Source organism: Erythrolamprus reginae, unplaced genomic scaffold, assembly GCF_031021105.1.
Source record: "Erythrolamprus reginae isolate rEryReg1 unplaced genomic scaffold, rEryReg1.hap1 scaffold_159, whole genome shotgun sequence".
NCBI classification, from domain to species: Eukaryota; Metazoa; Chordata; class Lepidosauria; order Squamata; family Dipsadidae; genus Erythrolamprus; species Erythrolamprus reginae.
This window is the reverse complement of record NW_027248556.1, coordinates 59135-84662: the sequence shown is the minus strand read 5'-3', so window position 1 is coordinate 84662 and position 25528 is coordinate 59135. Positions and strand designations below refer to the sequence as shown.

Sequence of the window (25528 nt, the reverse complement as noted above, 5' to 3'; positions counted from 1 at the left end):
TTTAAATGTTTTGATCCTGTCCCCCCTTTTCCTTCTGTCCTCCAGACTATACAAGTTGAGTTCATTAAGTCTTTCCTGATACGCTTTATGCTTAAGACCTTCCACCATTCTTGTAGCTGGTTAAAACGTGAGAAAAGGCCATAGAGGTCACTTTTTTCCCAGTTGTCCATTTCAACGGTCACTAAACGAGCCATCGTAAGGTGAGGACTGCGGGCATTTTCCAGCCAGGCCTCATATCCGGGGCTTGGGTTGCAGAAAGGAAGGTTTGGCCGCCTTTATCCTCTTATTAAGCGCTGAACAAAATTCCACAGCTAATTACGCCTCCATCTCTGTCCGGCCGGCCCTGTTTCCCAGGTAGGTAACCAAACAAACCAGATCTCTTAAATAATTAAAGAAAAGCAGGCCGCCTCCGCAGCACCATCCCGGCCTCGTTTCCAGTAGCACGTCATAGCTGGCGTGCTTGTCTGAACGTACCACCCTCGCTGACCCGCTGCAAAGGTTTGTGTGTTTTCCGGTCGCCTTGCAAAACCTGCAGAGCAATTTCAGTCAGGCTGGGTGGGTGAGTCACCGAGTCTACAACCTGAGTCGGCAGCCTTGGGTCACCCACAGCGTTTAGGGTGGAATATCTCAAAGGTGACACCTTTTTTTTAAAGAAATTTTTTAAAAGAAATTTTCTCCACCCTATAAAACATACATACTTAACAACACGTATATTTCCAATATACACTGCTCAAAAAAAAATAAAGGGAACTCTTAAACAACGGAACATAACTCCAAGTAGATCCAAACTTTTGTGAAATCAAACTGTCCAGCTACATGGTTGGACAGTCAATTTCACCTGCTGTTGTGCAAATGGAATAGCTGTGCAAATTTATGTATGTATGTGTGTGTGTGTGTGTGTGTGTGTCTGTCTGTCTGTCTATCTGTTTATTTATTCATTCATTCATTCATTCATTTATGGGGCGGCTAACAACAGTAATAAAACAGCATATAATAATAATCCAATACTAAAAACAGTTAAAAACACCCCCGTCTGTTTCCCCTCCACCTGTGGACCGTTCAAGGAACCAAAAGAGCCCCCTCCCCTCCTCTCTCACCCACCCCCTGCAGACCCTCCCCTCCCTGGCCGACAAATTGGGCTCTAAATGCCGTTTTGGGAACCCAGCAGCAGGGAGCCATTTACGCTGCTCTCGGGTGGGATGGCCGAGGGGTTCCCTGGTGGTCTCCTTTCCAAGCACCATGTCTTAATTTTCTTCCTTGGTTTCTTTGTTTCCTCAAGGCCGGGTTGGGCGAAAAAGTGCAAAACGGCCTTCGGAGAGTGGCCTTGCAGAGATTTTCTGGCTTCCGCAGAAGGCCCTGGTATTTCCTTGTGGTCTCCTTTCCAAGGCCCATAATCATGTTTTGGCAACAGGCCAACATCTATGGAGATGTCCCACAGATAAGTGATCATGATTTTACATTTTGTACTTCTGGCTTTTAGCAAAAATGCTCATTGTGGACAATGGATTTGCTTAGCAACCTACAGCATTCATTTATTGACTACTGTACCACAAAAGAGGTTTTAAAATCGGGTACAGTCGTACGATGACCTGTTTCATGACTGGCATGGCTTACGAGTGTTATTGCATGCTCAATTACAGTTGTAAATCAAGGACTACCTGTTATGTAAACGGTCTTACCTGAATCACTTTTGATTATTATTTATGGAATAGAATAGAATAACACAGTGGGAAGGGACCTTGGAGGTCTTCTAGTCCAACCCCCTGCTTAGGCAGGAAACATAAAATCCTTAGAAACATAGAAACATAGAAGACTGACGGCAGAAAAAGACCTCCTGGTCCATCTAGTCTGCCCTTATCCTATTTTCCTGTATTTTATCTTAGGATGGATATATGTTTATCCCAAACATGTTTCGATTCAGTTCCTGTGGATTTAACAACCATGTCTACTGGAAGTTTGTTCCAAGCCTCTACGACTCTTTCAGTAAAATAATATTTTTGCAGGTGGCTTCTGATCTTTCCTCCAACTAACCTCAGATTGTGACCCCTTGTTCTTGGGTTCTCTTTCCTGTTAAAAACACTTCCCTCCTGGAGCCTTATTTAACCCTTGAACATATTTAAATGTTTCGATCATGTCCCCCCTTTTCCTTCTGTCCTCCAGACTATACAGATGGAGTTCATGAAGTCTTTCCTGATACGTTTTATGCTTAAGACCTTCCACCATTCTTGTAGCCCGTCTTTGGACCCCTTCAATTTTATCCATCTCTTTTTGTAGGTGAGGTTTCCAGAACTGGACATAGTATTATTCCAAATGTGATCTCACCAGCGCTCTATATAGCGGGATCACAATCTCCCTCTTCCTGCTTGTTATACCTCTAGCTATGCAGCCAAGCATCCTATTTGCTTTGCCTACCGCCCGACCACACTGCTCACCCATTTTGAGACTGTCAGAAATCACTACCCCTAAATCCTTCTCTTCTGAAGTTTTTGATAACACAGAACTGCCAATGCAATACTCAGATTGAGGATTCCTTTTCCCCAAGTGTATTATTTTACATTTGGAAACATTAAACTGCAGTTTCCATTGCTTTGACCACTTATCTAGTAAAGCTAAATCATTTGCCATATTACAGGCACCTCCAGGAATATCAACCCTATTGCTTTGACCAATGGAAACTCCAGTTTAATGTTTCCAAATGTAAAATAATGTAATATAATCAACTCCCAGAATTCCGCAGCCAGGTTGAGTGCTTTTTAAATCAGTCAAACTTGGGAACTTTAAGAAAGCTGGACTTCAACTCCCAGAATTCCCCAGCCTCCAAGCTGATGGGCTCCCTATACTTGGTAAATCAGTATTTTTTCAAGTTTGGCAAACTTTAAGAGAGGCGGACTCTGAGGATGGCTGGCTGGGGAATTCTGGGTGTTGAAGTCCACTTCTCTTTAAAAAAAAAAAAAAGTTTGGGGAGCCCTGATGCTAAACCAGGGACCAAGCTGACCTCGTGTTTCACGCCCTGTCTCCAGGCAGGTGAGTCAACCAGAGACGCCATGCGGAAGGTGATCTCAGTCGCATCCTTTCCCACTCCGTGACTGATGGCTCGGCACGGAATGTGTCTGGGCACCTCTCCAAGCAGCTGCTACTTAGCCAGTCACGTCTGTCAGAAACGTGGAGACAACCACGACGGGCCCTTTGTGACAAGGCCCAGCGACTGTCTGTTGACGGGGTTTCTGACCCCCCCGCCCCCAGGCACGAGAACGTTGTAGGTCCACCCGATGTGGTGGGCATCCGTTTTGTTCGGAATGGTCTAGGTCAGTGATGGTGAACTTTTTTCTCCTTGGGTGCTGAAAGAGAATGTGCGGTACTCCCATCCCCTGCGTGATTTTATACCCTCCGATCAAGTCCCCCCTTCAACGCCGTCTTTCAAGGCTGAAGAGACCAAGGCGTTGCAACCTGGTTTCATCAAGGAGGGGCTCCATTTCCTTTAAGCTTAAGATTGTGTTGGCTTTTTTAGCCACAGCTGCACATTGCTGGCTCATATTTAGTTGGTTATCCACCAAAAATTCCAAGATCTCTCACAGTCGCTGCTGTTAAGTTTGTGGTTTCCCTCAATTAGTATGTGTGTCTTAGGTTTATCTTACCTAGGTGTAAGATTTTGCTTATTTCAACATTAAATTTCATTTTGTTAGTTTGAGCCCATAGTACTAATCTATCCAGATCTTTCTGTATTTTGAGCCTATCTTCTGGAGTATTGGCTACCCCCGCCAGCTTGGTGTCGTCTGCAAATTTGATTGGTTCCACCTCTATTCCTTCATCTAGGTCATTGATTAATATGTTGAAGAGCACAGGGCCCAGGACTGAACCCCGAGGTACCCTGCTGTTTACTTCCTTCCATGTGGATTTGGATCCGTTGAGAACTACTCCTTAGGTGCAGTTGGTCAGCCAACTGGTTATCCATCTATGTGTGTTATAATCTACCCCATTTACCCCCCGATTTGAACAGTAGTAGGTTGTGGTCTGCTTTATTAAAAACTTTTCAATAGGAAAGTGAACACAAGAACAAGGGGGCACAATCTGAGCTTAGTTGGGGGAAGGATCAAAAGCAACATGAGAAAATATTATTTGACTGAAAGAGTAGTAGATGCTTGGAACAAACTTCCTGCAGACGTGGTCGGTCAATCCACAATAAATGAGTTTAAACATGCCTGGGATAAACATAGATCCATCCTAAGATAAAATATAAGAAATAGTATAAGGGCAGACTAGATGGACTGTCCATGAGGTCTTTTTCTGCCGTCAATCTTGTTTTACTAAAGTCCAAGTATATTAGTTCTATTGCATCACGCTGATCTACTGATTTGGTTGTGTTGAAAAATGATATAAGATTGTCTCGGCACGATTTACTTCTGAAAAACCCATGCTGGCTTTTTAAAAATTATCTCTCAATGTACATAAAAGAAAATATACATTTATCAAGAATCATGAGGCACAACACTTAATGATTGTCATAGGGTACAAATAAGCAATTAGGAAATTGTAAGGGTACAAGCAACAAGCAAGAGTAATACAGTCATAAGTGGGATGAAATACCTATGTTTCTATGACTTTGGGCAGGAGTTGGACTAGAAGACCTCCAAGGTCCCTTCCAATTCTATTGGATCATGTGGCAGTGTGAATACCACTTTATAAGGCCTTGGTATAGGAATATTTGCATCCAGTTTTGGTCGCCATGATTTTAAAAAGGCTGTTGGGTCTCTAGAAAGAATGCAGAGAAGAGCAACAAAGACCTGGAGATTAAAACAGACAAAGAATGGAACTGGAGGAATTGGGTTATGTCTGGTTTAATGAAAAGAAGGACCAGGGGAGACATGATAGCATCCGTTCCAGTACTCGAGGGGCTGCCCCAAAGAAAGAGGGGGTCAACCTATTCTCCAAAGCCCCTGAAGGTAGAACAAGAAGCAACAGATGGAAACTAAGCTAAGAGAGAAGCAGCCTGGAACTAAGGAGAAATTTCCTGACCGTGAGGACAATTAACCAGTGGAACAGCTTACCACCAGAACTCCAAAACTGGACATTTTAAATAAGACTTTGGATAACCATCTGTCTGAAGAGGTGTAGCGTTTCCTGCTTAAGCAGGGGGTTGGACTAGAAGACCTCCAAGGTCCCTTCCAACTCTCTTATTCTGCATTCTACCTACTGCCCTCCAAAACAGGCTTATTCCCGCAGCCAACCAGATTACGGATGGCGAAGAGATGAGGATCTGATGGGATTTGATGGATCATGGAATCTTTTAATGCATTTACATCTTAAGATATACATTATGAGGGCTGGCTTTTGACTCTCTTTGAGTCAAACTTAACTCGGACATCTGACCATTGTCCCCTTCCCCTAAGTTTGCAGTCAAGTCAGGTGGTAATCCTCGACTTACAACCAATGAGCTTAGCGACTCTTCAGAGTTACGACAGACCGCCCCAAAAGCTACTTACGACGCAGTTCTGCTCTCACTTGAGATTATTTATGTATTTATAATGTATTTATGATGTATTTATGTATTTATATATTTCCTTTCCTACCTTCCTTCCTTCCCTCCTTCTCTCCCTCCCTCCCTCCTTCCTACCTTCCTTCCTTCCTTCCTTCTCTTTTCCTTCCTGCCTACCTGCCTTTTTCTCTTCCTTTCCTCCCTCCCTCTTTTCCTTCCTTCCTTCTCTTTCCTCCTTTCCTTCTTTCTTTCCTTCCTTCCTCCCTCTCTTCCTCCCTTCCTTCTTCCCTTTCTTCCTTTCTTTCTAAAATTTATGGCCCGTCCATCTTTATGACATATTTTTCCGTTTCCAGCCAAAGATGTACATAGGGATACATTGATTCCCTTACTCATGGCGTTCACATAACAATTGCCGATCACTTAATGACCGCCACCAAAAAAATTTGAAAAAATTTAAAAAACGAGGCATAAAACTCAATCCGGTCATAATGCTTGCCTTGATTGATGGCTGTCCTGGCTTAAAATAGAAGTTCTGCACTCAATTTTGGTCCCAAGTTGAAGACCATCTTATGAACGCAACATTTCGATTGTTAAGCGGGAAGAATTGTTAAGAGGGTTCTGCCCCATTTTACGACTTTCCGGGCCGGCCGTTGCTAAGCGAATCACTGTCGTTGTTCAGCGTGTCAGGCGGTCATTAAGTGAATCCAACTTCCCCTTTGACCTCGCTTGTCAGAAGAACCCTGCAACAGGCACAAGTACATGCCAGTAGCTAAGCCTGGGAATTTTGATCGCGAGATCGTGGCGATGCTCTAATGGCCGCTCAGTGTGAAAAAAAAGTCTTAAGGGCCTTCTTTACTGTCGTCATAACTGCAAACTGTCACTAAATGAATGGTTGTAAGTCGAGGGCTACCTGTAAGAAGTCGGAGACAAGAGTGGGGAAGGGAGTAACAATGGCGGCCATCGGAGGCCGGAAGCCTGCAGGCCCCAGTCTCAAGAGGGAAGCGGCCGGAGGAATCTAAGCCAGCATCCAGTCCAAACCAGGATTGTTGATTGATTGTCCGTTTCCGGGGTCTCTGGGTGGCTGGGATCTTCCTGCCGCCACCTTAATTTTCCATCTCCATCTCGCAGACGGAGCCGTAGTGCCTGGTGCAGTGGTCGTCGTTCCAGCAGCCGTTGCGGTGAAGGTGGGCACAGTCCTCACCGCCTCCCAGGTTGTGGCCGTACCAGTTGTCCGGCTGTTCGGGGCACCAGTCCCTGGGGTCACAGAGAGAGAGAGACAAGGCGGGTGCCCATGAGTCTGGCTCTATAGGGCTGGATTTGGGGGGGGGGGCACAGGGGATTGGGTGAAGGTTTTGTTTAAGATTTTTCACACCTTCCAACGAAACAAAGGAACAAAAAAATTCCCAAAGGAAAAGCAATCATAAAACAAAACGAAATGCTAGAGTGAAATAAAATGAAATACAAACTGCTAAAATAAAATAATTAAAATAAAATAAAACATGAAATCAAACAAACCAAAGCGAACTAAACTGAAGCACAATATTAAAATAAAATGAAATATAAAATAGTAAAGCAATAAATAAACAATTTAATAATTTAATTTCATAATTAATTATTAAATAAATAAATCAGCACAAAATAAACTAAAAGTAAAATAAAATGAAATATAAAATAGTAAAGCAATAAATAAACAATTTAATAATTTAATTTCATAATTAATTATTAAATAAATAAATCAGCACAAAATAAACTAAAAGTAAAATAAAATGAAATATAAAATAGTAAAGCAATAAATAAACAATTTAATAATTTAATTTCATAATTAATTATTAAATAAATAAATCAGCACAAAATAAACTAAAAGTAAAATAAAATGAAATATAAAATAGTAAAGCAATAAATAAACAATTTAATAATTTAATTTCATAATTAATTATTAAATAAATAAATCAGCACAAAATAAACTAAAAGTAAAATAAAATGAAATATAAAGTAGTAAAACAAACAAAGAAACAAACAAGTAAATAAAATCAAACAAACCAAAGCAAGATAAACTAAATCAAAATACTAAAATAAGATTAATGAAATAAAATACTAAAAATAAAATTAATAAAATATAATAAAATACTAAAATAAATATTAAAATAAAATAAAAATCTAAAATTAAATTAATAAAATAATATAATAAAATAATAAAATAAAACAAATAAAAACAGGATAAACTAAAATAAAATGAAATATAAAATAAATAAATGAATAAAATAAACTAAGATAAACTAAAACAAAATAAAAATATAATGCTAAAAAAATAATAAAGTAAAATACTAAAACAAAATACCAAAATAAAACAAAATAAAAATTTAATACTAAAATAAAATTCTAAAATTAAATTAATAAAATAAAATAAAATACTGTACTAAAATACTAAGTTAAATCTACGGAGAGGGGCGGCATAAAAATCTAATAAATAATAATAATAATAATAATAATAATAATAATAATAATAATAATAATAAATACTAACAAAATAAAATTAATAAAGTAAAACAAAACAAAATAATAAAAATAAAATAAAACAAAATAATTATACGGACAGGTGATTTAAGATGCCTGGACTTCCATTGCCAGAATTCCCTTGCTGTGCTGAACGGAAATGGGGGCAGAAGGTTGGTATAGATAAGAGATTATTATATATAATAAGAGCCAGGGTGGCGCAGCAGGTAGGGTGCTGTACTGCCACTGAAGCTGACTGTAGATCTGTAGGTCAGCAGTTCAAATCTCATCACCGGCTCAAGGTTGACTCAGCCTTCCATTCTTCCAAGGTGGGCAAAATGAGGACCCGGATTGTGGGGGCAATAGGCTGGCGGCTCTGTTAAAAAAGTGCTATTGCTAACATGTTGTTAGCCACCCTGAGTCTAAGGAGAAGGGCGCCATAAAAATTGAATGAATGAATGAATGAATGGATGGATGGATGGATGGATGGATGGATAAATGGATGGATAGATAGATAGATAGATAGATAGATAGATAGATAGATAGATAGATAGAAGATAGGTAGGTAGATAGATAGATAGATAGATAGATAGATAGATAGATAGATAGATATGGATAGATAGATAGATGATAGATAGATAGATAGATTGATTGATTGATAGATAGATAGATAGATAGATAGATAGATAGATAGATAGATAGATAGATAGATAGATAGATAGATAGATGATAGATAGATAGACCTTAAGAGTTCCATTCGAGGCTGACTCTCAATGGATAGTCAAAGGGGAATTTGTGTGGGTGGAAACCTACACAGTTTGAACCTACCGTGAAACCATTGTGTAGGATGAGCTGTCAACCCACGTCCAACTGCCGCTACTATCTGTCAACCCAATCCACATATAGTTTGGCCTGACACGGACCGCCACAAATTGCTGTCAGAAAAGAAAACAAGAGGAAAATTGAGGCACCTCAGCACCCACAAACCTTGCTCTACCGCTGAAGAAATGTCCATCCCAACATATAACAATAAACATATTTTAAAATATCTAGTCAAATGCACTGGGTCGTGAAATAGTCAGAAATATCTCTCTGTTACAGCAACTTGAAGCCGGGTTGGACTTCAACTCCCAGAATTCCCTAGCCACCATATCAGTTTCCTCTTTAATTAATTGCCAGTCCATCCAGCCCAATATTCAATCTGTTTATTAATTTACTTTCTCAGGAATGATTTCTCTCCCCCCCCCCACAAACCCCCCACCCGCCATTTTGCTTAAATCAAGATATATTACGTCAACTGCATTCCCTCCGTTTATTACAAAAGTGACCCAATCAAAAAAAAATGAAAAAGAAAAATAATCTAGCCATGTTCAGCCATGGTGAATTTTGGTAAATTTGGTTGGCTGGGCAATTCTGAGAGTTGAAGCCCACTCCTCTTAAAATGGTCAACGTTGAAAAAATATTGGTCTCATCCAGAGGTTCTGCAATGTTGACCCCTTTAAGACTTGTGGACTTCACCTCCCAGAATTCCTCAATCAGCAAATTTGGTTCCTTTAGAACCTGCGATCTTCAATTCCCAGAATTCTTCAGCCAGCAAAATCAGCCCCTTTAAGACTTTGTGGACTTCAATTCCCAGAATTCCTCAGCCAGCAAACTCAGCCCCTTTAAGACTTTATGGACTTCAATTCCCAGAATTCCTCAGCCAGCAAACTTGGCTCTTTTAGAGGCAATGTTGACAGAGGAATTCTGGGAGTTGAGGTCCACGAGTCTTAAAGGGGCCACGTCTGGAGATTTCCATGTCTAACCCAACTGCTTCCCGGGTTAAACAGCCACACAGGTTAGAGGTGCCTCTACCTGCTCCTCGTAGGAGTTGATGATGACCAGGTGAGCGTCGTAGCTTTCGCACTCGGTTTTGGCATCCTGCCACGACATCTCCTGACGGTTTTCCCAGTAGCAGCTTTTCCGAAAGGCGTCCCAGCCTTTGGGACAGCAGGCCTCCTTCCGGTCTGGGAGAGAGAGAGAGAGAGCTCGGGCTGTGCTGGACTACGACACCCATCAGGCTGAGCCAGCCTTGCCTCTCCTTCATTAATCACCATTAATCGATATGAGCTTTGCTGGGGCAGCCTAGGGGATGATTTGCTCTCGTGCCATTTTTTGGGGGGGCAAGGGAAAATAACTTATTTTCATGCAAGGGGGTCCTCAACTTACCACCACAGCACTTCCGTCGTTAAGTGAAATATTTATTTTAACGGAGTTTTCCTTCCACTTGACCTTTTGGGGCTGCAAATCTCCACGGTTTTTAAAATTAGTCACATGGTCATTAAGCGGAACCCAGCTTGATTTCGCTCGCGGCTGAAGGTCGCAAAGGGGGATTTCCCTGACCGCTCCCACTCCCCCATCCCCAGCGACCATCATAAACACAAATCGGTGGCCCAGTGTCTGAAGGGCTGCGATCGTGTGAAAAAACCCCGACTGTCTCCCTTTTCCCCCTCCCCTCGGTGCCGTTCTGACAGTCGCTAAACAAATCATCATAAGTTGAGGACTGACCAATATTATCCTTAATTCTGCCCACCCTTGATGCTGTGGGAGGCGGGCAGAGAATAGAAATAATAGAAACATAGAAGATTGACAGCAGAAAAAGCCCCCCTGGTCCATCTAGTCTGCCCTGATACTATTTCCTGTATTTTATCTTAGGATGGATCTATGTTTATCCCAGGCATGTTTACATTCAGTCACTGTGGGTTTATCTACCACGTCTGCTGGAAGTTTGTGCCAAGCATCTACTACTCTTTCAGTAAAATAATATTTTCTCATGTTGCTTCTGATCTTTCCCCCAACTGACCTCAGATTGTGTCCCCTTGTTCTTACATAGAAACATAGAAGTCTGACGGCAGAAAAAGACCTCATGGTCCATCTAGTCCGCCCTTATACTATTTTCTGTATTTTATCTTAGGATGGATCTATGTTTATCCCAGGCATGTTTAAATTCAGTTACTGTGGATTTATCTACCACGTCTGCTGGAAGTTTGTTCCAAGGATCTACTACTCTTTCAGTAAAATAATATTTTCTCATGTTGCTTTTGATCTTTCCCCCAACTAACTTCAGATTGTGTCCCCTTGTTCTTGGGTTCACTTTCCTATTGAAAACACTTCCCTCCTGGACCTTATTTAACCCTTTAACATATTTAAATGTTTCGATCATGTCCACCCTTTTCCCTTCTGTCCTCCAGAGCAGTGTTTCCCAACCTTGGAAACTGGAAGATATTTGGACTTCAACTCCCAGAATTCCCCAGCCAGCGAATGCTGGCTGGGGAATCCTGGGAGTTGAAGTCCAGATATCTTCAAGTTGCCATGGTTGAACAACACTGCTCCAGACTATACATATGGAGTTCATTATATAATATATAAGCCAGAGGGGGGGGAAAAAACATCCGAAATATGAGACTATGTCGCAGAACTGGATGGATTGGTCCAGCCCCAAATTCAGGGCGAGGCTGCAAGACGCCCTGCAAGGAATTATACTAGGGCCCCCGAAAAAACGCAGGTGGCACCTTAAACGTCGTTTGCACAGCTGGAAAAAATGACGGGGGAGAAGTTGCAGCAAAGATGGAAGGAAGCCTCTTCCCACCCCTTCTGATTCACCCTGGAATGCCTTCCACGCCTCTGGCTATCCATGCTGGGCACACGCCAAGGGGAGGGATATTCCCATCATGCACTGGGGCTCAGCATCCTCAGCTCCCACCGCAGAGGGAAGCAGCCCAGGACGCGACTTGTCTAAGGGGAGGGCTAAAAGATGGGGGGGGTCCTTGAGGGGGGGTGTCTGTGAATTGGGGGAGGGCTTTATTTATTTATTTATTTATTCATTCATTCATTTACTTACTTACTTATTTACATATTTATTTATTATATATTTATTTACTTACTTATTTACTTATTCATTCATTCACTTATTTATTTACTTATTTATTTATTTATTTATTTACTTACTTACTTACTCATTCATTCATTCATTCACTTATTCACTCATCTATCTTTCTATCTATCTGTCTGTCTGTCTGTCTGTCTTTCTATCTGTCTGTCTTTCTGTCTTTCTATGTATTTGTCTGTCTGTCTGTCTTTCTATCCATCTGTCTTTCTATCTATCTATCTGTCTTTCTTTCTTTCTATCTATCTCTGTCTGTATTTCTTTCTATCTATCTGTCTGTCTGTCTGTCTGTCTGTCTGTCTTTCTGTCTGTCTGTCTTTCTGTCTGTCTGTCTTTCTGTCTATCTGTCTTTCTATCTATCTGTCTGTCTGTCTGTCTTTCTATCTATCTGTCTTTCTATCTATCTGTCTTTCTTTCTTTCTATCTGTCTGTCTGTCTTTCTATCTATCTGTCTGTCTGTCTATCTGTCTGTCTTTCTATCTGTCTGTCTGTCTGTCTGTCTGTCTGTCTCTCTTTTTATCTATCTCTATCTATCTATCTATCTATCTATCTATCTATCTATCTATCTATCTAGGGACCTTATAGGTCATCTAGTCCAACCCCCCCCATGCTCAAGCAGGAATGGGGGGGGGTGTTCTGGCAGATGTTGGATGACCCAACTAGGGAGCATCATCAGTGCTAAAAGGGAGAGGGGTTTTTGGAGAGGGGGAGGGGGATTATAGGGTCCTTGGTGCTCTCACGACATCTTGCGACCTCTCATGACCCAACTCTATAACATCATCAGTGCTAAGGACAACTTTACATTTCTAGCACTGATGATGTTACCTAGGTCGGCAATAAAACATCCTGGTTCCGAGACCACCAAAGACCCCTCGCACACCCAACCCTGAGCTACAAATATTACAAATGCTCAAAGCCCCAAACAGCACCCCCCCCCCCCCACTCCTTTGAACCCGAGGCAGCGGTAAGGAAGCTGCGGAGGCCAACCCTGGTGAAGGAGGACCCGGGGGGTAGCCCACCTGGCGGGCGCCCTCCCCAGCCCCTCCTGACTCACCTGTCCGGTTGTGCTTGAAATCCAGGAAGTCACAGTTGAGAGCGATGTTATTCTTCCGTAGGTCCTTCAGCTGCTTTAGGAGGTGGGTTGTGGCTGTGGAAAGAAAGAGAAGGAAGGGAGGGAAGGAAGGAAGGAGGACAGAATGAAAGAAAGAGAAAAGAAGGGAGGGAGGGAGGAAAGAATGAGAGAAGAGAAGGAAGGAGAGAAAGGAAGGAAAGAAAGAGAGAAAGGGAGGGAGGGATGAAAGAATGAGAGAAGAGAAGGAAGGAGAGAAAGGAAAGAAGAAAGGAAGGAAGCAAGGAAGAGGAAGGAAAGAAGGAAGGGAGGAAGGCAGAGAAAGGAAGGAAGGAAGAGGAAGGAAGGAGGAGGACAGAAGGAAAGAAAGAGAGGAAGGAAGGAAGAAGAAAGAAGGAAAGAAAGAGAGGAAGGAAGGAAGGAGGAAGAAAAGAAAGAGGAAGGAAGGAGGAAGAAAGAGAAGAGAGAGAGATAAAAGAAGAAGGAAGAGAAAGAGAAAGGAGGGAAGAAATAAAAAAGAAAAAAGGGAGAAAAAAGAAAGAAGAAAGGGAAGGAAGGAAGGGATGAAGGAAGGGGAAAGAAAAAAAGAAGGAAGGCAGAGAAAGAGAAAGGAAGAAAGAAAGAAAAAAGAAAGGGAAAGAAAAGAGAGGAAGGGAGACATAAAAAAGAAGAGAAAAAGAAAGAAAATGAAAGGGAGGGAGAAAGACAAAAGAAGGAAGGGGAACAAGAAGAAAAATGAATAGGAGGGAAGAAAGGGGGAGGGAGGGATGAAAGAAGGAAGGAAGGAAGGAAAAGAGAACATATTTTTAAAAGACACATGAAATGTCACTTTTTAGGAATAGTTTTACAACTTATATTGCTGGGGTGGGCAGCTTTTTATAATTGCTTTCCTATCGCTATTGCTATTGCACTGTAGGCCACCCAAAGTCTCTTCGGATGGAGAGTTGGAGAGTTTAGAAACAAAACCAAAGCAAAAAAAAAAAAAAGCTGAAGAAATAATAAAATAAAACACAAAATGAAACAAAATAAAAAATGGCATAGAATAGAAAATAGAAAAATATACTGAAATGAATTAAGTAATAATAAAACAGAGTAGAATAAAATAAAAGAGTAGAATGGAATAAAATATAATAAAGCAAAGAGTAGAGCAGAATAAAATAAAATAAATAGAATAATGTAGAATAAAATAAAATAAATACAATAGAATAGAATAAAATAAAAGAGTAGAATAAAAAAAATAAAATGAATACAGTAAAGAAGAGTAGAGTAGTAGAATAAAAAAGAATAAAATAAGTAGAGTGGAATAAAAAAATAATAATAATAAAATAAACAGAGTAGAATAGATTAGAGTAGAATAAAATAAAATAGATATAAGAGATATAAAATAAAATAAAGTAAATAGGGCATAGTCTGCCAAGACCTTTCCCCATTTTCTGTGTGTGCCAAGGGGGAAAAAAATCCGAAGAGGAACCAGCACAAGGCAGCCACCACTGATGCCACGCAAACGAGCCACGTGGAAGCTGCATCGCCATCTAAGCCGATCCTCCAGGGGGCGCCAAGCAGGAAAGGTGGGGTTTTACCCAGAGGTCCCATCCTGTCCGTGGCTCGGCTGCTTCCACCAGAGATCAACTTACAGCCACTCACTTAGCGGCCATCTGAAGTTACAATGGCGTTGGAAAAAAGTGACCGAGGACCCCTTTGTTTCACACTTGTGACCGTCGTAGTCTCCTTGCGACCACCTGATCAAAATTCGGATGCCTGGCACCCGGCGTACGCTTAACGACGTTCACAGGAGGGGTCAAGTGACCCACTTTCGCGACTGCCTGACACTCCTGGTCTGTGGGGAAGCAGAGCTCCCTTAGCGACCTTGTGTTAAGAGCGGCAGCGATTCACTTAACAACGGTGGTGAGACAAGTCATTAATAAACGTGTTGTGGTTGGCTCTGGGCCAGCTCCTGCAACGGGGAATTTGGATGTTGGCTTAGGAGAGTCCTCAGGTTCCCAGGGACTTGTCTTACTGCCATCAGCTTCTGACAGCGAAGAGTCATTGCCTAGGTCATATGTTTGGGGAGAAGAAGGATCAGATAGAGAGATGGATGCAGACAGCCCATTAGTTAATGACCCCATTAGTGGGTCATTGGACTTGGACTCGGAGGATCGGTGGATGTTATTATTATTATTTAATATTTATTAGATTTGTATGCCGCCCTTCTCTGCAGACTTGGAAAGGTTAGATGCCCGTATGCGCAGGCTCATGGTTAGAAGGGACCAACTGCACAGGTATCGTTGGAGATAAGGGAGAACACCTGTGGCTGAGGCAATTAGGCTAATGGGGCTGCTGATAAATTACCGGCGTTGCAGAGAGTGCGTGTGGGAGTTTATCCATTTGTAAAAGGATACGTCGTGCCTGCTTTGTTTCACAGACTTTTTTGGGATATTTCACAGCTAAGTAAATCTTGCAGACTCACTTGAAGAGGTTTGGCTGTGACGCTCTCACAGCTGCTCTTCTCTGCTCTGTTTGTTTTGGTCTCTCACAGCTTTCAAGGACGGTTATCTGTGTGTGAGCTAATTTGCTCAGTTTAAAGTGCGTGTGGACAGCTTTATTTTGGATAAACTGCGTTTTTGTTTACTTTACAATAGCCTGTGTGATTGAATTTACATTTCTGATTTAATTGGGGCTCGTAACGTGAAGCCCGGCATAACAAAACGGGGCCAAAGTCCAGGGTCCCGCTTAGTGACCAAAATGTGGTGCACGCTTATGGTAAGTTGAGGACTGCCTGAAATTGGATCTGGTCTGACAGGGAAAGGACAATTCGGGGTTTTCCTTCCTTACCGACATCGGCCTCATCGGTCAGCTGCTTCACTCTCACTTCCAGCTGCTTCAGTTTCGTCTCCACGTCGCTCTCTGCAAAACACAGGCGGGAGGGATGAAGATCAGCCCTGCGAGGTAGTCCAGATGGGCCGCACAAGCAGGACTCTCCGAAGGGAGCTCAGAAATCGGGATCGGAGTTGGAAGGGACCTTAGAGGTCTCCTAGTCCAGCCTCGTGCTCAAACGGGAGACCCCAGACCACATCAATCAATCAATCAGAACAGAACTGGAAGGGACCATTGAAGGTCTTCTAGTCCGGCCACCTGCTGAAGCGGGAGATCCTAGACCACATCAATCAATCAATCAATCAATCAATCAGAATAAAGCAAGAAAGGACCCTAGAGATCTTCATCCATCAATCCATCCATCCATCCACCCATAGATAGATAGATAGATAGATAGATAGATAGATAGATAGATAGATAGATAGATAGATAGATAGATAGAAAGAGCTAGAAGGGACCTTTGAGGTCTTCTAGTCAAGCCGCCTGCTGGAGCAGGAGACCTAGACCATATAATCCATCCGTCAATCAATCACTCAATCAATCAATACAAATAGACCTAGAAGGGACCTTAAAGGTCTTCTAGTCCAGCCCTCTACTCAAGTGGGAGACCTGAGACCACATCAATCAATCAATCAATCAATCAATCAGTCAGTCAGAATAGAGTTGGAAGGGACCATTGAAGGTCTTCTTGTCTAGCCCTGTGTTCAAGCAGGAGACCCTAGACCACATCAATCAAACAATCACTCAATCAAAAATCAATCAATCAATCAATCAATCAATCAAAAGAGAGCTGGAAGAGACCTTAGAGGTCTTCTATTCTAGCCCCTCTACTCAAGCAGGAGAAGCTTTACAGTCTCCGATGAGTGACAGTCCCGCCTCTTCTTCTAATCTAATGAAAAGGAGGAGTTGGGGTCTTCCAATATTTGAGGGGCCGCCCCAGAGAAGTGGGGAGAGTCCACCTGTTCCCCAAAGCCCTTGAAGGCAGGACAAGGAGCAACGGATGGAAACTAATCAAGAGAGAAGCAACCTGGAATTGAGGAAAAAATCCCTGACAGGGAGGACAATTCACCAGCGGAACTGCTTGCCACCAGAAGTTGTGGGTTTCTCCATTACTGGAGGGTTTTAAACAAAAGAGACTGGAAGCCACTTGTCTGACATGGTATGGGATCTTCTGCTCTTGGGTGGAAGGGAGGGTTGGACTAGATGATCTACCAGGTCCCTCACAACTCTGTTGACCTGGGAGTCACCTGGGGCAGGTTTACCTTTATCCTGGAGTTTGGCGAACTGCTGCCCAACCGTTTGATTGAGGCTGTTGACACTGTCCTGAGTCTCCTTCAACTCGGAGTTATAGAAGTGTCCTGATAAGAGGAAAAGGGGGCGGGAAATGGAAAAAGAAAATGAATTTAATTTTAATTATAATTAATTTAAAAGTCAATTTAATTTTGTTTAATTTAATTTAAAAGTTAATTTAATTTAAAAGTTAATTTAATTTAAAAGTTAATTTAATTTAAATGTTAATTTAATTTAATTTAAAAGTTAATTTAATTTAATTTAAAAGTTAATTTAATTTAAAAGTTAATTTAATTTAATATAAAAGTTAATTTAATGTAATTTAAAATGTAATTTAATTTAAAATGTAATTTAATTTAATTTAAAATGTAATTTAATTTAATTTAAAATGTAATTTAATTTAATTTAAAATGTAATTTAATTTAATTTAATTTAAAATTCAATTCAATTCTATTTGTAAACTGCTCAACTCCTTTCGGACTAAGGAAGAGAAATGTCTTGATTGGACCCATCGGTGATCACCTGGTGGTGCCCGCTCCCCTGGAACTTTTTGCCATCCCTCCACCTGTCGAACATCCTTTTTTCAGGCGATTAGCGACTCGCTCACCTTTGATGCCAAAAACCAGCACCGAGATGGTAAGGATGAAACTCAAAACCAGCAGGATTAGAACCAGGCGCCGGCTGGGGAAAGTCCGTCGGGCCCACGTGTGGCTTTGGGGCAGCTTCGGAGGAGCTGAGAAAAAGAAGAATGCAAACCCTGATTTCTTTTTCCAAAGTTTAAATAAGGAGGCTGGTTTGTTTTGCTGGACATTGGAAGGAATATCGGAAGGAAAATGGGTAAAAAAGAGGAGTAAAAGAATGGAGGGAAGTGAGGAAGGAAGGAAGAAAGGAGGGAGGGAAGGAGAAAGAAAAAAGAGGAAAAGAAGGGGGAGGGAGGGAGGAGAGAAAGAAAAGGTATGGAGAAAGAAAGGGAGGAGAAAAAAGAAAGTAAAGAAGAAAAAAGAAAGAAAAAGAAAGAAAAACGTAAGTAAGAAAATAGAAAGAAAAAATGAAAGAAGAGGAGGAAGGGAGGAAGGAAGGGAGGGAGGAAGGAAGGAAGCCAAACAGAAGTAGAGCAGGTCAGAGGAAAAACCGGAATGACAGGAGGAGGAGAGAAATAGGAATTAGGGCACCATGTGTGGAGTAATAAGAAAGAGGACAGCACCTGACCTTGTATTAAACTAGTAATTCCAAATGTAGCCTATATAATTATATGTATATATTAACCTATATTGTTGGATAACCATTTGTCTGAAGTGGTGTAGGATTTCCTGCCTAATTAGGGGTTGGACTAGAAGACCTCCAGGGGCCCTTCCAACTCTGTTATTCTATTATATTCTGCTCTCTTCCCTTCCTCCCTCCCTTCCTCCCTCCCTTCCTTCCCTCTTTCCTTCCCTCCTTCCTATTTATTTTTCTTCCTTTCCCTCCTTCCTTCTTTCCATCCTTCTCTGTCTGTCTTTCTTTAAGTTTTCAAAGATGAGACAGGACAGCCAGCTGTCCAGAATGGCACATGGTCCTTTGTGGTAGCCGGGGGTTGGACTAGAAGACCTCCAAGGTCCCTTCCCAACCCTGTTATTATTATCATCACGATAACCTTTTGCTCACTGACTCCTTCGAAGTGACCGAGGCCCTGAAAAAAAAACAAGGCCCAACAACCATTATTTCAGACTTATGACCAGCATCCCCGTCACGTGGTCCAGATTCGGGGATTCGGCAACCAACTCGGATTTATGGTGGTCGTAGCACGCCGGGGGGGGGGGGGGGCTTTTGTGACCCAAATGGCCACGTTGCTCGCTTAACAATGGTGGGGGTTCACTTTAAGCCCTCGTGGCCAAGAAAGATGAAGTGGACGCAGAGCAGAGTTCAATTCATGACGGTCTAGCTCGGCTGGCAGATGTTTGCGGGCTCGGTTGCGGTCATAAGTCGAGGACGGCCCGAAACGGATTCACCTGAGTGACCTAAAGCCGCTACAGAGAATGACAATTTTCTGCGAGAAGGCTTTTTGTAAACGGTTGGGGCAACACCACCAAACCCACAAACCGTGCTATTTCACAACACAGTGGTTGTCGAGTCGCTAGCTGGGGCTGCCCCTCTTTCCTTCCCCTCCCTTGCCTTTCTGAGAATTGGGGAAAGAGGGGGCGAAGAGGGGGATGGAAGAGCCACGTGGGAGTGTGGTCTGGGGGCTTCGTGGGAAAGCCCTGGGCGGGAATCTGGCCACTCTGTCTCCGAAGAAAAGCCCACCTTTGAACTGGGGGGTGTCCTCGTTTTCAGGGTCAAACGTCATGGTCAGGTCCTGGTAGTCTCGGATCATCTTGAGACCCTTCCCAAAACGCCTGGAAGCACAACACAAACGTCACAAAATGACACAAACACATACACACACAGAGTTCCTGGACTATTTCCCCTGCTTTCATCATTCTTCAGGAACTGCTTTCGAGGTAGCACTGATGAGGTTACCTGGATGGGTGATGAAACGTCTTCAAGAAGATAACCAAGCTCAGAGAGCATCAAGGACCCCACAGTTCTTTTCCTCCCCCTCCTCCTCCTCTCCCTCCCCCTCTCCTCCTCCTCCCCCCCCCCCCTTCTAGCACTGATAACATTCCCTAGTTAAGGAGAATCAGAACTGCAGAAAAAACCATGGCTGCCAACCTGTCTTTCATTGAGGACCTGTATCCTGCACGAGTCAAAAAGAGGTCGGGAAAATATTGACTGACCCCTCGCATCCTGGACACAAACTGTTTCAACTCCTACCCTCAAAATGTCGTTACAGAGCCCTGCACACCAAGACAACTAGACACAAGAACAGTTTTTTCCCAAATGCCATCACTCTGCTAAACAAATAATTCCCTCAACAGTCAGACTTTTTAGTAAATCTGCACTTCTTTTTCTACTAGTTTTTCTCATCATTCCTATCATACTTTTCCTCCCACTTAGGACTGTATGACTGTCACTTGTTGCTTGTATCCTACGATTTTTATTAATATTGATTGTTTCTTCATTGCTTATTTGATCCCTATGACAATCATTAAGTTTTGGACCACATGATTCTTGACAAATGCATCTTTTCTTTTATGTCCGCTGAGAGCATATGCACCAAAGACAAATTCCTTGTGTGTCCAATCACACTTAGCCAATAAAATTCTATTCTATTCTATTCTATTCTATTTATTTATTTATTTATTCATTTGTCCAATACACAAATACATAGGAAGAAATATAGACATGTAGTAATATATATAAGGGTAAAGTGAACTTAGAGGAGAGGATATATGAAAGAAAGAAAATATATATGATAAGTGAGAGAAAGGAAAGACAATTGGACAGGGGACGAAAGGCACACCAGTGCACTTATGTACGCCCCTATTCTATTCTATTCTAGTTGGATCATGAAATGTCTGCAGAAATACCACCAAACTCAGAGAAAGGCATGGACCCCACATTCGTTTTCCTCCTCCTCTTCTTCCTCCTCCCTCCAACACTGATGGTGTTCCCTACTAGGGTCATGAAACGTTTGCAAGTCCATCATTTCAACCCCCAGCTCCAAATATTCCCCTTTATTGCTTCTCAACCAGAGGTGGGCTACAGCCCAGATGTGTGGGGGGGGGGGACACACAGTGAGGTAGTGAAAACGGAGCTCCACCCCCGAGCCCCCAATTTGCACTGAAAGATGTTGAAAGAAAATGCATAAACCACGGGCCACAGTGCGTTAGTAAAAACATTGGTAGCCCTTCACTGGTCTCAACCCATGTGGCTCTTCTCTAGGGCTTCCTGAGCTTCCCAAAGTCTTCTCCTGGCCTTTGGGTCAAGGGAGGATGCCAGGATACCGTCTGCAGCCCTTCCTGACAGTAGGAAAAAACCCCTCCCGGTCCCAAAAGGGAGACTTTGAAGAGGAGAATCCGACTATATCCCTGTCTGTCCCGAGGACGTTAACTAAAACTCTAAGTTTTGAGAGGAGATTTTTGCCTTCCACTCCGGTCTTCTCCTTGTCAATTCTCCTTCTCTGTCTCCACCTGACGCTCAGATTTGAAGACACCGTGCCTTGTTGTGCCGAAGGGGAAACCGAGGCAGCTTGTTGGTGCTGGCCAAAACACCAAAAAAAAAAAAGAGAGAGAGAGAGGCCAAGATGGCTTCTTTCCCGGAAGAAAATCGCAGAGGTGACTCTGAAACATTTCACCTTGTTTTGTTTGCCCATTGGTGACATACAGGCGCCGTCCGTTCTACCTGGGTGTTCCCCCCCCCTGCTGCCCGTCCCCTTTGCCCCTCAAACCCCCCACCCCCGAATTCGCTTGCAACCTAAAAACAATCCTCTTGTACATGCTTATCATCCTCTTATCTTGGGGGGTCCTTCTGGGGGGGCTTTCTTTGGTCTTGGGGGTTTTCTTGTTTCATGACACAAACTGTGTAATGTCATCAGTGCGAGGAAGCCCACCCCCCCAAGCTCAGAGAACCACCGAGGCCCCCCACAGTCCTTTTCTTCCTCCCACCCTTCCTCCTCCTCCTCCTCCTCCTCTTTTCAAATCCCTTCCAGCACTGATGGTATTGCATACTTTGGTCATGAAAAGTCTGCAAGAAAAGCCCCAAGCACAAAGACCACCAAGGACCCCACAGTCCTTTTATAGCTCCTCGTCCTCCTCTTCCTCACTTCCTTTTGAACATTAATGATATTCCATAGTTGGGTTATGAAACGCCTGCAGGAAAACCAATTGAGCTCAGAGAGCAAACCATGTTTTAAAAAAAATAATAATAATAAAAAAATCCCATCATCTTTCCTGACTTTGAAGCCGCTGCCTTCTTCTCGCTCGGTCCTGTCGTCTTTCTCTTCTTTCTTTGTTTGTTTCTTTCTTTCTTCCTTCCTTCCTTCCTTCCTTCCTTCCTTTCTTTCTATCTATCTTTCTTTCTTTCTCTCTCTCTCTTTCTTTTTTCTTTCTTTCTCCCCATTTTCAGCTGGAAGACTCCTGACTCAGCTAGTCCAAGACCAAGCCCCCCCCCCCCCAAAAAAAAAAAAACCAAACACCAACCCAGAGATAAATGAATTCAACCTGCAGTGAAAATGAAGCTAGTCCTGGTTGAAGTTGGAAGCAACACAGGCCTTTCCCTTTTCTTTCTTTCTTTCTTAATTTCTTTCTTCCTTCCTTCTTCTTTCTCTCTTTCCCTCTTTCTCCCTTTCTTTCTTTCTCCCCATTTTCAGGGGAAAAACTCCTGACTCAGCTAGTCCAAGACCAACCCCCCCCAATACGCCCCAACCCCCACAAAAAACCACCAACCCAGAGAGAAATGAATCCAACCTGCAGCAGGGATGAAGCTAGTCCTGGTTGAGGTTAGAAGCAACCCAGGCCTCTTTCTTTTTCTTTCTTTCTTTCTTTCTTTCTTTCTCTTTCTCTCTCTTTCACTTTCTTTTTCTTTCTTTCTCCCCATTTCTATGGGGAAGATTCGTGGCCCCCACCCCCCCCAAAACACCAACCCAGAGAGAAATGAATCCAACCTACAGCGAGAATGAATCTAGTCCTGTTTGAAGTTAGAAGCGACCCAGGCCTTTTTCTTTCTTTCTTTCTTTCTTTCTTTCTTTCTTTCTTTCTTTCTTTCTCTTCCTTCCTTCCTCTCTCTCTCTTTCTCTCTTTCTTCCTTTCTTTCTTCCTTCCTTCTTCTTTCTCTCTTTCTCTCTTTCTCCCTTCCTTCCTTCCTTCCTTCCTTCTTCTTTCTCTCTTTCCCTCTTTCTCCCTTTCTTTCTTTCTCCCCATTTTCAGGGGGAAAACTCCTGACTCAGCTAGTCCAAGACCCCCCCCCAATACGCCCCAACCCCCACAAAAAACCACCAACCCAGAGAGAAATGAATCCAACCTGCAGCAGGGATGAAGCTAGTCCTGGTTGAGGTTAGAAGCGACCCAGGCCCCTTTCTTTCTTTCTCTCTCTCTCTCTTTCTTTCTTTCTTTTCTTTCTCTCTCTCGCTCTCTCTCTTTCACTTTCTTTTTTCTTTCTTTTTTTCTTTTTTTCTTCCCATTTTTAGGACTAGCTCAACTAGTCCAAGACCAAGGCCCCCCCCCTGCAAAAAGAAGCCAACCTAGAGAGAAATGAATCCAACCTGCAGCAGGGATGAAGCTAGTCCTGGTTGAGGTTGGAAGCGAACCAGGCCTTTCTCTTTCTTTCTTTCTTTCTTTCTTTCTTTCTTTCTTTCTTTCTTTCTTTTGTTCTTTCTAGCCAACCTTTCACTTTTCCCTCTGTTGATCTTTGCCCTGTCAATATGTTCTCCCTTCCTGTGGGACGTTTCAAAGTTTGTCCGAGTTGGCTAACAGAGAAACAGCACCCAGCTCAGCCTGCGCCTGCCCCCCCTTATATGGGGCTCCACGCTCGGCCCCTCCCTCCCTCGGCTCTGGCGACCTGCTTGCTTTCAAAAAAAGCATTTCCCACAAACAGAGGAACCGAAAATCCTCAACATGTGGCGCAATGGAGACGGAACAGAAAATAATAGAACAGCAGAGTTGGAAGGGACCTTGAAGGTCTTCTAGTCCAACCCCCTGCTTAGCACTTCGAATAGAATAGAATAGAATTTTATTGGCCAAGTGTGACTGGACACACAAGGAATTTGTCTTGGTGCAGATGCTCTCAGCGTACATAAAATAAAATATACATTTGTCAAGAATCATGTGGTACAACACTTAATGATTGTCATATGGGTCAAATAAGCAATGAAGAAGCAATATTAATAAAAATCTTAGGATATAAGCAACAAGTTACAGTCATACAGTCAACATGGGAGTAAATGGGTGATAGGAATGATGGGAAAAACTACTAGAAATAGAAGTGCAGATTTAGTAGAAAGTCTGACAGTGTTGAGGGAATTATTTGTTTAGTAGAGTGATGGCGTTTGGGAAAAGACTGTTCTTGTGTCTAGTTGTCTTGGTGTGCAGTGCTCTGTAGCGACGCTTTGAGGGTAGGAGTTGAAACAGTTTGTGTCCAGGATACGAGGGGTCAGTCAATATTTTCCAAGCCCTCTTTTTGACTCGTGCAGTATACCGGTCCTCAATGAAAGACAGGTTGGCAACAATTGTTTTTTCGGCAGTTCTGATTCTCCTCTGAAGTCTGTGTTAGTCCTGTTGAGTTGCAGCAAGAAACCAGGCAGTAATAGAGGTGCAGATGACAGACTCAGTGATTCCTCTGTAGAACTGGATGAGCAGCTCCTTGGGCAGCTTGAGCTTCCTGAGCTGGCGCAGAAAGAACATTCTTTGTTGTGCTTTTTAAATTATGTTTTTGATGTTAGGTGACCATTTTAGGTCTTGAGATATGATAGAACCTAGAAATTTGAAGGTCTCTACTGTTGATACTACTCTACCGTGTTGTCTAGTATTGTGAGAGGTGGAAGGGTGGAAGGGTTTCTCCTAAAGTCTACCACCATTTCTACGGCTTTGCGTGTGTTCAGTTCTAGATTGTTCTGGTCACATTACAAGGATAGTTGCTCAACTTCTCGTCTGTCCATTATCTTCTTTAAAATTTGCAGTGTTGGAGCATTCACAACTTCTGGTGGCAAGTTGTTCCATGGATTAATTGTTCTAACTGTCAAGAAATTTCTCCTTAGTTCTAAGTTGCTTCTCTCCTTGTTTAGTTTCCACCCATTGCTTCTTGTTCTACCCTCAGGTGCTTTGGAAAATAGCCTGACTCCTTCTTCTTTGTGGCAACCCCTGAGATACTGGAAAGCTGCTATCCTGTCTCCCCTGGTCCTTCTTTTCATTAAACTAGCCATGTCCAGTTCCTGCAACCGTTCTTCATATGTTTTAGCCTCCAGACGCCTAATCCTCTTTGTCGCTCTTCTCTGGACTCTTTCTAGAGTCTCAATGTCCTTTTTGCATAGTGGTGACCAAAACTGAATGCAGGATTCTTACCAAGGCCTTATAAAGTGATATTAACCCTTCACGTGATCTTGATTCTCTCCCTCTGTTAATGCGGCCTAGAACTGTGTTGGCTTTTTTGGCAGCTGCTGCACACGGCTGGCTCCTATTTAAATGGACGTCCACTAGGACTCCAAGACCCCTCTCACAGTTACTACTATTGAGCAAGGTACCACCTATACTCTATCTGGGTGTTTTGTTTTTCTTGCCTAAATGTAGAACCTGACTTTTTTCACCATTGAATTTCATTTTGTTTCATAGCACCCAATGTTCAAGTCTGTCCAGATACTTCTGTATCTTGAGCCTCTATTCTGGAGTGCTGGCTATTCCTGCCAAATTGGTGCAATCTGCAAATTTGATGAGTTCCCCATCTATCCCCTCGTCCAAGTCATTGATGAAGATTGAAGAGTCCTGGGCCTAAAGCAGAGCCTTGGGGGATTCCACTGCGTACATCCCTCCACGTAGATGCAGTTTTGTTGAGCATT

The 25528-nt window shown here is 42.7% G+C and overlaps 1 protein-coding gene across 3 annotated transcripts; it reads right to left on the bottom strand.

Moving 5' to 3' along the window:
• Nucleotides 1-4000: 4000 nt before the first annotated feature.
• LOC139155955 (asialoglycoprotein receptor 1-like) lies at nt 4001-23467 on the bottom strand. 3 transcript variants are annotated; one of them, XM_070731339.1, is made up of 9 exons: nt 23243-23467; nt 19405-19496; nt 17732-17857; nt 17097-17192; nt 15793-15864; nt 12946-13038; nt 9821-9972; nt 8795-8901; nt 4001-6727 (listed from the first exon to the last, which is right to left on the bottom strand). In XM_070731339.1, the coding sequence occupies exons 2-9, from the start codon at nt 19472-19474 to the stop codon at nt 6577-6579; spliced, it is 867 nt and encodes a 288-aa protein (XP_070587440.1). In that variant the 5' UTR covers nt 19475-19496; nt 23243-23467; the 3' UTR covers nt 4001-6576. The 3 variants fall into 3 exon arrangements, with proteins under 3 accessions (XP_070587440.1, XP_070587442.1, XP_070587441.1); XM_070731341.1 differs by lacking the exon at nt 23243-23467 and adding an exon at nt 23002-23063; XM_070731340.1 differs by lacking the exon at nt 23243-23467 and adding an exon at nt 22449-22508.
• Nucleotides 23468-25528: the final 2061 nt, after the last annotated feature.